We start from the raw sequence: 14667 nt of genomic DNA on the forward strand, positions 1-14667 counted from the left end.
ATGATCATCCAGCATGAAGAGTGATGGTGAGACCTCTTGCTGCCTATGCAAGCATGCAGTGGACAGAGAAAACTAAACGTGAATCCAAGTGTCAGAATGAGCAATCCACCTCATTTTAAATTCTTGGAAGCTTTCAGTTAAATGAGGCTCCCTCAAACACTGATAAATTCAGTGTTTTGTATTTGATTAGTAGATTGCATTTCTCTACTATGGGAAACAAATATCTGCTGTATTTCAGTGAACTATAGGAGGAGCATATTACGGTGTATCTGCCTTCTATTGTATATTTTGTAAGACGACTGTGTGATGGTTAACTTTATGTGTCAAGTTGACTGGGCCATGGGGATCTCAGACTTTTGGCCAAACATTATTCTGGGTATGTCTGTATTTCTGGATGAGATTAATATTTGAATCAGATTGGATAAAGAATATTGCCCTCCCTAGTGTGGGGGTGGGGCACTCATCCAAGCAATTAGAGACCTAGATAGAACAGAAAGGCTGAGTAAAAGGGAAGTCCTCCTGCCTGACTTCTTGAACTGGAACATTGGTCTTCTGCTGCCCTCAGACTGGGACTCACACCATTGGTTCTTCCAGTTCTCAGGTCTTCAGACTAAGACTGGATATACACATTGGCTTTCCTGGGTCTTCAGCTTCCAAGCTGTAGATCTTGGGAATTCTCAAACTACATAATTGTTTGAGCCAATCTCTCTCTCTCTCTCTCTCTCTCTGTCTGTCTCTCATTCTCTCTCTGTGTGTGTGTGTGTGTACAGAAGATTCTTGACTTACAATGGTTCAACTTACAATTTTTTTGACATTATGATACCTTTATCGGGATGTAACCCCATCCTATGTTGCGGAGTATATATATGTGTATATTGGTTCTATTTCTCTGGAGGACCCTAACAAGTACAGACTGAGAGAGTGACTTTGTCAAGGTCCAGAAGCCAAGACAAACAAATTGATGCAGTGAGTATAGAAATTGAAAGCACAGGTGTTGCATGCAGCTTGGCCTGTGTTAGAACCTGGCTCTGTCATTTAATCTCTCTGAGTCTTAATTTGCTCCTTTGTAAAATGGAAAAAATAATAGTGCCTGAACCAAAGGGTAATTGTGAACCTTAAGTAGGATTAATATGTGTGTTTGCTTAGGATAGTGCCTGACTCTTGGCAAGTGCTTGATGAACGGTCAATATTATTATTACTATTGTTGTTATTATTACTAAGTCTTCTTAAGAAGAGCCACGGGCTCTCAGAGAACCTTTGCTTTCTTCTCCTACTTACTTGAAATTGCTAGGAACATTCATCCTCCATCTCTGGGCTGTAGGTGAAGTCCTCATAGTGCTCACCTCTCTCCATCTCCTGGACCATAGATCTGGTGTCCCAGAAGCCCTAGGAATTGAGGTGCTTGTTGTTCTTTCAACAAAACCTCCTCCCCAATCTCTCTCCATGGATTCCCCAACTCACAAGCTGTTGGAAGCGTATACTTACCTCATCCCTGCCTTTTTTTGTTTTTCCCAAAGACTATTGTCAGGATCTTGGTTTTAAAATTATTTTAATATTTGATTCTAGGAAGAGTAGATAACACCAAAAACATGAGGTATGGGTAGCTGATAACTTTGGCAGTGCTTACGTTGTTCTCACAGCTATGATCTAAGGTCTGTAGATGCCACACACAGGTGAAACAACGTAGTATTTATAATGCATCTGGGTCAGTGCCTGGCACATGGCAAATGCTTAATAAATGGTGGTTCCCCTCTGACCCTGACAGTTCCAAGGTTTGGAGTGACTTGGGGATGATTCTAATGTCCCAACCTCACACACAATTGTTCCTGTATGGAGGTTTTCTCCTAGGGTAAAAGAAGGTGCCACAGCCTTTCATTTCCTTCTCAAGCTCCAGTTTTATGCTTGACTTTGTCTAACTGTGGGAATATTTATAAGTTTTCCTCTTTTCTTCCCTCTCTTCCTTTCTTCCTGTCTTCCATTACTTTTCTTTGTCAGTTTATTTTACTATTTTTATTTTTAAAATTTTTTCCTCTCCCTTTCTCCCTCTCTTTCTCCCTCTATTTCTTTCTTGTGTTCTTTTGCGCTTTCTTCTTTCCTTTCTCTCTTTATTTCTTTCCTTTCTTCTCTTTATTTTTCTGATTCTCCCTTCAATTATTTTTCTTCTGTCTTTTCTCCCCCTTTCATCTCCTCTTTCCTTTCTTCCTCCTTCCCTTGCTTCCTCTCGCCTTCCCTCTCTACTTTATTTCTTTTTCAATTGCTTTCCCTTGCAGTTTTAATATTTCCCTGACTTACTTTTCTTTCCTCTTTTTCTGTTACCCTCTCCTTTTCACTCTCTCTCATTCCTTCCCTTTCTTCTTTCAACATCTAACATGATAAAGTTTTGTGCTAATAACCAAGGCAAGACAAAAATTACATTCATGTTCTTTCATAAAGAATCTCATATCATCACAGGAAGGCCAAGGGCCCAAAGGGAAAAGAAAGAGAAAGAAGAGGGGAATCCAAATGAATGTCTCCTAGACGTCTCACTGCGCACGGGCTTTTCCGGACATCTGCCACTCCTTGTCTCGAAGTTTGGTTCGTTGAATTTTCCCTGTGACAGTCTTGGGCAGGTTCAAGACAAACTCTATCTGGTGAAAAAAAAATCAGTCCAGGGTTGGTGGTCTGTGACCACAGTGGGTTGCATTTTTCAGAACTGCTGTAGGGTGAGGGGAAGTTCTTCAGGCTGGAGCCACTTCAGGGTAGCTGCCCTGTGCAATAAGAAGCTTCAGAAGGTGCTCTGGGATGAGGACAAGAAGAGGATGGCTAGAATTGGGCATAAAGGTCTTTGACGTATTTTCAGACAGAGGAGGAGCAGCATAACAGACACACATTGCACAGCAGTTAGCCAGCTGAGCCTTGACATCAGACTCTCTGGACCCCAGCTCCTCCTCTACCAGTCATCTGTCTTTCGCCAGGTCCTTGGCTTTGCTAAGACTCAGTTTCCCCACTGAGTAAGATGGAGGATAATAGCAACTTCATTGGGTGATTATGTGGACAAAAGGAGATTATGCAGGCTAAGTTACTGGCATGGAGTAACCACTGAAAAAAATTAGCTGTGGTTATTAATCTGGATTAATCTGAGGTCTTTAGACATCTAAGACATTTAAGAATTAGGATACCTTATTTTGAATTCCATATCAATCATTTCCTATCAATGTACCCTAAGCCAAACTATAAAATCTCTCCAATTTCACTATTTGCTCTTGTTAAAAGGAATGGTTGAAGTTGAGGATCCTCTATCTCTAATATTCCCGAATCCAAAGATATGGATGATGAAGATGCCTCACTGAGGCTTCCAATGATGTGGCTCAGTTGCCATGGCATTGGTTTAAGCGTCAGATGGTCTTGAATTTAATAAAAATTAACACTTTATTAACTTTAATTTAATAATAGGGATACTGAGATGGAAAAAGTATCTTCTTAGTGGCTGATATAAGAATTCTTCTATAAGTCAAGACTGACTTTGTTGAGAAGAGTTTGTTCAAAACACAATGAAATGGAGCAGAGGTCAGCAAACTATGGCCTGCAGGCAAAATACAGCCCACTTCCTGTTTTTGTCAATAAAGTTTAATTGAAACAGTCATACCCATGTATTTAGAAACTGTCAACCTTTAGCACTGCCTGGGCAAAGTTGAGTAGTTGCAACAAAGACCACATAGCCTAAAATATTTACTATTTAGGCCCCAAAGGGTAGATAGAGAGTGGATGAAAGCCACAGGAGGTATCCAGATTTAATGCTAAGAAGGAAGCTGCTCTGCTTGTCATGAAGAGAGAAGCAGAAAGGACTGGATGTAGTTGGTGAAAGGAGGGGGAAGGTGGAAATAATCTGTCTTGAGAATTCTAGAGGAGAGACTTGCAGAAAGAGACACATCTATTGAGATATTTGAGATATTTGAGTAAGACACTGCACACCGTGTGATAGGACTCCACTGCCAGATCCCTGTGGGGATTGCCTCAGCCAAAGATAGCTGTCTTGTCCAAGGTCACACTCCTTCCCAGGGCAGCCTACATCCATACCTGATCCACCTGTGACCGTAAAGACCCCCATCCCTTCCTCATCTTGCTTTAGGACAACACCGAAAGGTTATACTAGCTTCAGAACTCCCATGGGATTGGCTGGAGTTCCCACTGAGACTAAGTCACAGTGCAACCTCACCCTCTGCTCAATTCTGCTCCTTTCTTTCCCTTCCTCTCCCTTCTCCCAGGGGTTGATTCCAAAGCACTCCCTAATAAGTCTCTTGCGTGTTAACCGCTTTCCCCATGGCCTGCTTCTCAGAAGACCTATGACAATTAGCCTGTGCTGAGGAAAGGCAGGTGGCATCTGGGCTACGTAAGAATCTAAGGGACTCTAAGGTCAGCATAGTTGCTCTCACCTTCTACTCTAGACTCAATTTTTTTTCTTTCTCTGGGACAAGCTCCTATCTGGGACCCAAATCCAATAACTGGGTTCTCCTGCCATGTCAACCTCTGTGCCTCAGTTCTCTGTCCCACAATGAAAGAAGCTGAAAACTATGCTTTTGTCTTTTCTCGTAAGAACACTTCCATTTTCCTATGGGGAGCCACCCCTCCCTCTCCGTCCATGTCATGGGGTAGGGCAGCTCTCTCTCCCCCAACCCCCCGCACTTTCTCTGAGGATGACATGGCTAATCAGTGTGACATTGGCCTGGCTACAGGGATTCACTTAATGGACACATGGCCCAAGTTGGTCCAGCGAGAGTCAACCCAGAGAATTTTGTTGAGGCCTTTGATGAAAAACATGCTCATTTTCTACTGGAGTTTTCTAAGCTGCTGAGAATATATGTTTGGAGCTGATAGAACCACAAAGAAAAAGCATTCCAAGAAATCAAGCCATTTGATTTCTTGTGGATTGAGGAAGAGAGAGTCAAAAGGTGAAAGAGATACACCTGACCACATCCTAGGAATGCCTGGGACCAGCCATAATGAAAGCTTTCCCCACCCCTGGACTTTTCAATTGCATGAGCAATAAATCTCAAGCTAGATTTCTGTCACTTGCAACTGAGCATTGCACAACCCTGAATATTATAGCAAGAACCCAGTGCAGAGAATGGGAATACAGGTAAGATACTGGCTAGAACTTATTCCCTTGACAGCATTTGGCTTTTGATTCAGAGTGAGTCAAAAGCTGAGGTCATTTTTCAGGCATCAAGATAGTTGCTAGATTGTCTTTCTGGGCTTTCTTGAGCATAGGAAGACTTTTTGTTTGTTTGTTTGTTTTTTGAGACAGGGTCTCACTCTGTCACCTAGGCTAGAGTGCAGTGGCACGATCTCGGCTCACTGTAACCTCCACCTCCCAGATTCAAGCGATTCTCGTGCCTCAGCCTCCTGAGTAGCTGGGATTACAGGCACATGCCACTACACCGAGCTAATTTTTGTATTTTGGGTAGAGACAGGGTTTCACCATGTTGGCCAGGCTGGTCTTGAACTCCTGCCCTCAGGTGATCCACCTGCCTCGGCCTTCCAAAGTGCTGGGATTGCAGGCATGAGCCACTGTGGCTGGCCCAGGAAGACTTTTTAAAATTAGAAGGCTGTCCTTCTACTGAAGAAGATAAATATAACAGGAAAGCAATCTATTTCTCAAGTTTGAGTGACTTGGGAGCTCAAAGGCCTTACCTTTCTTGGGTACTTGTATGGGGCTGTCACCGACTTCACATGCTGCTGCAGCTCCTTGGTGAGCTGTTCTGGGTCATGGGACAGGAACTCCGAGGCCAGGACTACAAATGCCTTCACCACCTGCAAAATAGATGAAGGCCAATAGATAAGGGATTAGAGTGTGTAGTCATCTCCTGGAATAATGTGAAATTGGCATTAAGACTTCCATCACCCTTGTATCTCCTCATTTGCACCCCCAGTGATCCAGGTCAAGGGAAAGGGAGAAACTGGGGACAAGAATGAGGTTCCAGCTCTCTCTGAAGTCATTTATTGGAGGAGGAGGTGGACAATAGATTGAGACCAGGTGCACCTCATACTCCAAGGACAATAGAGACAGATGAGGAGAAAGAAGATACAGAGGGAGAAAAGAGAAAAACAGACTGAAAACCATAACCCTAAAAATGTGTTAACTTCTCCAAACTTCAGTGTTCCCATCTGTAAAATGGGGATAAAATAGCCAAATTTAACTTATGGTAACTAAAATGAAATCATATACAGCAGGGCTAGCTCAGAGCTGGGCACACAGAGTTTTCTCAGCAGGGGATCCCCCTTGGCCTCACTGCTCAGTGGTTCCCATAATTTTCTGTGTGATGTGTTCTGTACTTACCGGAGGTATGATAGTGCCAGGCTTACACCATACAGGAATGTACTAGGACACTGATCCACACATCCCACCTTAATATTTTCCTACACACACATCAAAGTCCACCAGACCCCATCTGAGCCTATTTCTATAACCCTGGCTTTATAGGGGGTCTTTCTTTTTCCCTTTATTTTCACTGCGAACTCTGTGGCACAGGGGCTCTATCCTTTGGCTCAAATCCCTCCTCTGTTCTTCTGGTCAGGGATCAGACTGATTCAAATACCAAACGGCAGGATAGAATCCTTCCAGCCTCATGAAAATAGACATTATATAGTACTTACTATGGGCTAGGCCTTGTTCCAAGCACTTCACTTTCTTTTTTTTTGAGACAGAGTCTCACTCTGTCGCCCAGGCTAGAGTGCAGGGGCGTGATCTCTGCTCACTGCAACTTCCATTCCCCAGGTTCGTGCGATTCTCCTGCCTCAGCCTCTTGAGTAGCTGGGATTACAGGTGCATGCCACCGTGCCTGGCTAATTTTTGTATTTTTAGTAGAGATGGGGTTTCACTATCTTGGCCAGGCTGGTCTTGGACTCCTGACCTCGTGATCCATCTGCCTCGGCCTCCCAACCAAGCACTTTACTTTCTAAAAATTTTTATTGATTCATAATATTTGTACATACGTATTGGGTACAAGTGATATTTTGTTACATGCAAATATTGTAATTATCAAGTTAGGATACTTGGGGTGTCCATCACCTTGAGTATTTATAATTTGTATGTGTTGAGAACATTTCAAGTCCTCTCTTCTAGCTATTTTGAAATATACAATACATGGTTGTTAACCATAGTCACCCTACTCTGCTATTGAACATTCGAACTTATTGCTTCTATCTAACTGTATGTTTATACCCATTCACCAACCTCTCTTCATCCCCCACTTCCCCACCCACACACCCTTCCCAGCCTCTGGTATCTATCACTCTACTCTTTATCTCCATGAGATCAACTATTTTAGCTCTTACTTATGAGGGCAAACGTGATATTTATCTTTCTGTGCCTGGCTTACTTCACTTAACATAATGACCTCCAGTTCTCTCCATGTTGCTGCAGATGACATGATTTCATTCTTTTTTAACACCAAATAGTATTCCATTGTGTATATATACCACATATTACTTATCCATTCACCCATTGGATACTTAGGCTGATCCCATATCTTTGTATTGTGAATAGTGCTGCAATTAACATGGGAGTGTAGACATCTTTTTGATATACTGATTTCTTTTCCTTTGGATAAATACCCAGTAGTGGGATTGCTGGATCGTATGGTATTTCTGATTAGTTTTTTGAGAAATCACCATACTTAAGTACTTTAGAAATATTAGCACATTTAACCCTCATAACAATCCCTCATCTTACAGATGGGGAAACTGAGAAACAGAGAGGCCAAGTTGCTTGCCCAAGGTCACATAGCTAGTAAGTGGCAGGGCCAAGATTGGGTCTCAGAGTGTTCAGCCCCACAGTCCCTGTTCTTAAACCATCATACTACACTGCCCTTGTGTTCATATCTGTTCACCCCCAGGCTACTGCTTCCCCATCACCTCTCCTCGGACGGGGTCTGGGCTGCTGATCACAGCCGTCTCAGCCACAGCAGGGTGCTCCATCAGTGCATTCTCCACCTCCAAGGGTCCAATCCGGTACCTGCAGAAGAACCTGTCCTTCAGAGAAGACTGGACACCCAACCTCTAGGCCATCCCAGAAGTCTGGAACCAGCCAGAATAAAGACCCAGATTTCCCTTCCCAACCCAGAAACCAAGCTCACCCACTGGAGTTAATGATATCATCTGCCCGTCCCATAAACTGGAAATACCCATCTTCGTCTTTGATTCCCCGGTCTCCAAGGAGCCAAAAGTCTCCTCGAATGTTGGCTGCTGTCTTCTCAGGATTGTCCTGGTGACCACAGAAAGACAGAGTCATTGTGCCTGCAAAGCCTAAATCCCCTGCCCTGGGGCTGCCATGAACAAATGCTATGAGTCTTATTAAAACTTCAGGTGTGCAGTGTATAACTTGAACACGGCAGATGTGCCCTGAACCAGCCAACCCTAGGCCACAGGCAAAACTGGATCTTTCCCATTTATTGAAGTTATTCCACCCAGGGACTCTCAGCTACTCCTCTAGGTCCAGTCTGATGGATACTATTGATGTATTCATTCATCCATGCTTAGGGCATTTTCCCCAATTGATTCCATCTCCCCTTTCATAGATATCCTAATCTCTGCTCACTCCATAGGACCACTCAAAGCTATCATTTTGATTAGCTAATTTTCTTAGCTTCTTTGTTAAATTTGAAAGTTCTAGAGACATTAGCCAGGAAGCCCCCTGGGACTCTGGCTAACGTGCATATTTCTACAATAGCTGGGTACCTTTATTCAGCTGAGGCACTTGCTTATAAGTAATGAAAAGGTTTGAGCTTTATCCCTTGTCAGTGCATCTTCCTATCTGACTCAGGTATAGGGGCATGGGCTCCAGACTGGAGGTTCAGTTACTGGATTATATGGTGGCATAAAGAATTCTTAGCCTCACTCCTTCATTGGGAATATAGGGGTACTGATGAACAGAGACACCAAGAGGCTAGTCTGAAGCTAAACAGCCATTACAGAAGGTTGAACTGAGACCAGAAGCCAAGTTTCTTGGCCACTGGCTTGACTTTCTCATGGGCATCATGGAGCCTCTGTGGCCTTAGGAGTCTGCCCCACAGACGCTTCTGAGTCTGTTTCCTTTTCTATCAAATGGGGAGAAGCCCAAGACTTAGTACTTCACTGGCATTTGAGAATAGAGTGGGACCGCACACAGGAAATGCTTGGAGAAGGGGACAGTGTGGCTCTGCCCTGATCGCTGAGGCTCAGTTTTCCTCATCTGTATAATAGGAATAATCATTCGGATCTACAACAATTTTTTATTTAACACACTCATGACACACAACTTACAGATGAGGAAACTGAGACATGACAGATAAGTCACTTCCCTAAGATTAGGCAATACATAGTAGAGCAGGGTTTTGAACTCGAGCAAGCTGACTCCCAAAACTTTATAGGGTGGCTGGGAGGATTAAATGAGTTTAAAGTTTAAATGAATTTAAAGTTGAAAGATTAAATGTGTTTATAGGACAATGCTTGCCTCATGGTATGCATTCGATAAACGGTAGAAACTATTATTATTTGATTTATTATTTATTTCGTTTATTAATTAATTATCTCAGGGATCAGAAGTCATGCCCTTGGGGTCTTCTCTGTCCACTTTCTAATGGTTGTGAGCTTGAGCAAGTCTTGTAATCTCTGGCTCCACCATCCTCACTTGTCAAGTGAGGTGGCCAGATTCAAGGATTATCTGTCTTTACCTTCCCAAGATCTGAAGATAGGGATTCCTCCAACTAGATGGCGAAGTCTCAATGTAAAGTGCCTGGCATGGCTCTAAAGAAGATCAATGGCATAGAGCATGGGGATGATACCTAGGGGAGAGGGCAAGGCTGCCCTTGGGGAAATGGTGCTGTGTATAGTTCAGGGTCGATAATATTTTGGGCATGAAACAGAGAGTTCTTGAGGAGTCTAAGGGCTAACTGAAGAAAAATAAGTCTTCCAATGAGATCACAGTGATAGGCTGAGGATGGCAAGGCTGAATAGCCACTTTTCTTCCACTGGCAAAGCATATATTCTTGAAAACTGGACACTCTTTGTCTCCACATCTAGTGCCTCTTGGAAGTTTCAGAACCTTTGGCCTCCCTCATCCCATTTAGTGCTCCCCATCCTCCCTGGGGAACAGAGGAGGAGGAGCACAGTTTCTCACCACATAGCCAGAGAAGATGCCTATAGGCCTGATGGGTTTGACCCTGATGCCAATGTCTCCTTCTGTGCCAGGGGGCAGGACGTTGCCCTTGTCATCTATGATCTGGAGAAAGAAGCAGATTGGAAGAATGGTGCACACAGCAGGAGATGACTTCAATGGCAGCATGAGATTGCTGAATTGGTCAAATGGAAGACCCTCTTGCTGTAGTGGAGACTGAAAACAACAACCAGAAGCCAAGGAAACCCAAGAGTCTTAAACTCAGGTCTCTGATCCATCTGCCTGGAATAGTTTAGGTGAATCCTTTTATTGAGACTGGCCCAGATGAGCCTGGGGAGATGCTTTTGGCTCTAGGAGCTCAGATAAAGTAATAGCCTCCCCTTCTCTTTGAGACTTGCCTCACCTGCGGACTTAGAAATCAGGCAGATCAAAACTCAAATTTACTCTGCTCCCTTACTAGCTGACTTTGAACTACGTAAACTCGGCTTCAGTGCTTTCACCCATAAAACAGAGATACTGACAGCTTATTTCACAGGATCTTTATAGGAATGAAATAAGATACTAAGAAAGGGGCTTAGCAAATGGTTATCATAGTGAATGGCATGGCAAATAACTGGATATGACACTGAATAGAGTCTAAGTTACACTTTAGATGTACAGAACTGTACACAGATACACAAACACAAATTCTAGTTCTCAAAAAACGACAAGAGAAAGCAATAAAACTTTAGCTACTACGCATTCATTATAGTGTATTTTTACTAGTGAAAACTGGGACATGATCCCTTGATCCAATAAAAGACATAAACAGCGGTGGATATATACTGTTTACTACTATATCATCACTAAAAATCATGCTGCAGGTTGGCATTAATTAAACTGAAAAGATTGTTACCTAAATTGTTAAATAATAAAAGCAAGTTACAAAATGTTATGTCAAGATTCACCCCTATTTTTGTTTTTAAAGCACATATGCTTGTGTACTGTCTAGCTAATTTGCTAGATACTCCAAGTGGGTCCTTCTGGATGGTAAGAATATAAATCACTTCCCCTTTTCCTCCTTCCTTCCCTCACTCTCTCCCTCCCCCTAACCTCCCTCCCTTTTTTCTTACATTGTCTTAATATCAGTATTTTCTATTATTTTTGACTCAATAAACAATGGAATACATAAATTACTGAAAATCAGTGTTTCCCCTAACTTCCTCCCTCCTTAGTGTCCCAAGCAAACCTGTACATCATAACGGGGAGCAGCCGTTCCCATATATCCTGGTTTGATTTTCATCGTCTTGGAAACCATGCAAGTTAATCCCTGTGGAAGAAGCAGACAGATCATCAAACCTCAGGAGGAGGTACAAGGTCACAGAAAAAGAAAAGATTTCTGCAGAGCGGGTCCTGACACTGTCCTGAACTTGGCCTACACTTGGTGGCTCCCCCGGCTCTTCATTCCCTGGCTCTGTCCCCATTACTGGAACCACAATCCTAGGCGCTTCGCTAAATTGTTTGTTCAGGAAGCAACCCACCTACCACTCCCCAGGAAAAGGACCTCACAGTCACATTATAATCCCTTTTGGGGGGAGCCACATTTTAACACGACACTATGGGTACCCAAAGCCCTTTCAAACTACGTGGAATCACCAATATGCAATCTGTAAGGCCTAAAATATACTTACTTTTATTTTTATTTTGAATTTTTGTGGGTACATAGGTGTATGTATTTATGGGATATATGAGATGTTTTGATACAGGCATGCAATGCGAAATAATCACATCATGAAGAATGAGGTATCCATTTCCTCAAGCAGTAAAATATACGTTTTAAAGTATCTCCCATGGCAGCACCACTTCTGCTTGAACCCTGAAATGAACCTTCCCAACAGAATAACAGATGAGTGGTGATTGCCTCACTGACAGAGACACAGATTGTCATTTTCTCAGATCTAGCCTGGATACCAGATATCACAGTGACCCGTCTTTTCCCACCACCCACTATGCTGGAAAGGGCAAGTTGATCGACCCACCTCAGAAGAGAGGCTGCTGAGTGATTAAGATCGTGGGAATCTGAGTGTCCTTGTAAGCATATCCTAAACATGTCCTCCTCTGAATGGCTGGAGGCCCCTGCCAGGGTATGCTTGCCACAACTCCATTGTCCTTATTCATATTTGCAGAGCTCTTCCTGGCTCTTTCATACCACAGAGCTGCCATCGACCCTCTGCAGAAGTTCTTCCAAGGGTACTCATTAGCCAAAGAAGGATGCAGGGTAAGAGAGTGGAGAGCAAGAGGCAAGAAGTGCTGAGAGTCACAAGTAAGAGGCACTGGAAAAAGGAGAAGAAGAGCTGGGGAAAAGTATTCCCCATGTAGTTTTGATAAGTAAAATAGTATAGAATAGCATAAATCCATATTGTGCACATGAGACCTCAAGATTTCCAAGAAGATATCTCAGGAGGTGCGGTAAAGCCATGGTGAGTTCTTCTTCCCATTCCTCACTTCAGTCTAAGCAGCTTTGTACAGTGCTTGACATGTTTGATAAACTTTGGTCTCTGCTAAAATGTTTCCCCATCACAGAGGAACTTTCTGACTACCGTATCTGATTTACCAACTTCTCACCCCATCTCATCTACTTTACTTTTTCCATCGCATTTCTCACCACCTGCCATGCTAGATATTTCTCAGTTTATTGTCTCTCTCTCCAAATCTCACTGGAATGTAATCTCCCAGAAAACAGGAACTTTACCTGTTTTGTTCTGTGCTGAATTTTCAATACTCAGTACCTGTCCCTTCATAGAGGCTCAATAAATATTTCTCAAATAAATGAATGATACATGGTAGCTAACATTTTTTATAGTCAAAGAGACTTTTGAAGCCCAAAAAGTACACCCAGCCCATGGTTCCCCTGGGAACAGGTACCGTTTCTGTCTGGCCATAGAATTCTCGGATGTTCAGTCCTGTCTGGGCCCTCCAGTTCTCCAGAGTTTCTGGAAGAAGGGACTCCCCTCCAGCGAGGCAGTTCTGTAGATGGGGGAACTTGTAACTGAAGAAGAGAAATAAGTGTTTCCCCTCAGCCTTCCGGGAACCAAAGTCCACTCAGGCCTAGACCTGGTTTCTGGGTGCTTTGATGATGCAAATGGCTTCATGGGGCTCTCTGTGTGAGAGATTCAGATAGATAGGCATGCATGTATGTGAGGGAGTCAGGGGGATGGGGCCAGACTCTCTTACCAATCCTCAAAGCCCCATCACCTGGAAAGATCCTGCTGTAGCAACATCCGGTAAACAATGGGGGCACTCATCATATTCTTGATTGGGTAGCTGGAGAGCGTCTGGAAGAAGAGAGCTAGGTGAGACATTGGTCACCAGGTCAAATTTCAACTTATGGCTATGCACAGTGATTACAATTGTGAGCTATGGAGTTATAGAGGTCTGGATTAAAACCCTAGCTTGTTTACTACGTCTGTTTCAGGTTAAATGAGCCCCACAATTCTCATGCACACAAATAACAGGGAAATGAATACATACTATGGTAGTGAAAAAGTCTAAGGCTAATTTGAAACTGAAATGCCTAACCTTGTTTTTATTTCAACTCGTTGCTTTGCATTTTGTCCTGCTTGTCTCTTTAAATCACCTAGCCTTGCACCTCATGTAAGTAAGACTCACTCTAGCTAGGAACGCCGGACAAACTCCAATCGACCCCTTACTTTACAGGACACTAGGGCTCCTCACCCAACCCCCTTTCGTGAGGAGCTGGCCTGGGTAAACAGATCCTCAGCATTTCAAAGGAGCCCAATTAACTGATAAGGTACCAACCAACAATGTATGAAGTTCCCCAGGAATTTTCCTCCAAGAGATAACAACATGAAACCTTGAGTTCGTGTCCGGCATAAACCCTGTATCTAAGTATAATGAAAGATTAAAACCTTGCACCTGGTACCGTTGCTGTTCTTGTAACCATTGTCTTTTGTTTATCACTCTGTAACCATTTTGATTCTTTTGATTCCTACATGTTTTTACTTCTGTAGAATTATTGCATTTGAGTCCCCCTCCCCTTCCTAAACCTAGGTATAAAAGTTAATCGATCCCCTTCCTCGTGGCCGAGAGAATTTTGAGCATTAGCCGTCTCTTTGGCCGCAGGCTTAATAAAGGACTCTTAATTCGTCTCAAAGTGTGGCGTTCTCACTAACTCGCCTGGGTACAACAAAACATTTTTGTTAAATCCTGGATGTCTGTTCCTGCCAGTCTAAGACTTGCCCTCATTAACACACCCCTAGGAGTATATCACCCCCCAGCAACCAAGGGAAGATCAGCTGCCTGAGCACAGCAGCTGTCTTGATTAAGTCCCTTAACTTTCTGTAGCCAGCTTTATAATAGATTGTTTCCAGCCTTATTTTCCTGAAAATATTTTTTGGATGTATTTTAGATATAAAAGTTCTTTGAAAAGATAAAGACATCTATAGACACTTCAAAACAAGTGCTACAAAAAGACCTAGTACTGAATACTTGCCATGTCCTGTGTTATCTCATTTAATTTTTACAATAACCTCATG

At 43.0% G+C, this 14667-nt stretch overlaps 1 protein-coding gene across 3 annotated transcripts in view; it reads right to left on the reverse strand.

Annotated features, from left to right (window-relative positions):
- Positions 1–1534: 1534 nt before the first annotated feature.
- Positions 1535–14667, reverse strand: part of LOC100601481 (acyl-coenzyme A synthetase ACSM2B, mitochondrial) — a 38034-nt gene continuing 24901 nt past the window's right edge. For all 3 annotated transcript variants that reach the window (XM_003261473.4, XM_003261471.4, XM_003261475.2), the window contains 8 exons: positions 13367–13446; positions 13037–13160; positions 11361–11441; positions 10136–10237; positions 8115–8242; positions 7894–7993; positions 5671–5790; positions 1535–2627 (listed from right to left, as the gene is read on the reverse strand). In XM_003261473.4, the coding sequence (XP_003261521.2) occupies positions 2523–2627; positions 5671–5790; positions 7894–7993; positions 8115–8242; positions 10136–10237; positions 11361–11441; positions 13037–13160; positions 13367–13446 (840 nt within the window). In that variant the 3' untranslated portion in view covers positions 1535–2522. The remainder of the gene's footprint in view (positions 2628–5670; positions 5791–7893; positions 7994–8114; positions 8243–10135; positions 10238–11360; positions 11442–13036; positions 13161–13366; positions 13447–14667) is intronic.

This window comes from Nomascus leucogenys, chromosome 2 (assembly GCF_006542625.1).
Source record: "Nomascus leucogenys isolate Asia chromosome 2, Asia_NLE_v1, whole genome shotgun sequence".
Classification (NCBI taxonomy): Eukaryota; Metazoa; Chordata; class Mammalia; order Primates; family Hylobatidae; genus Nomascus; species Nomascus leucogenys.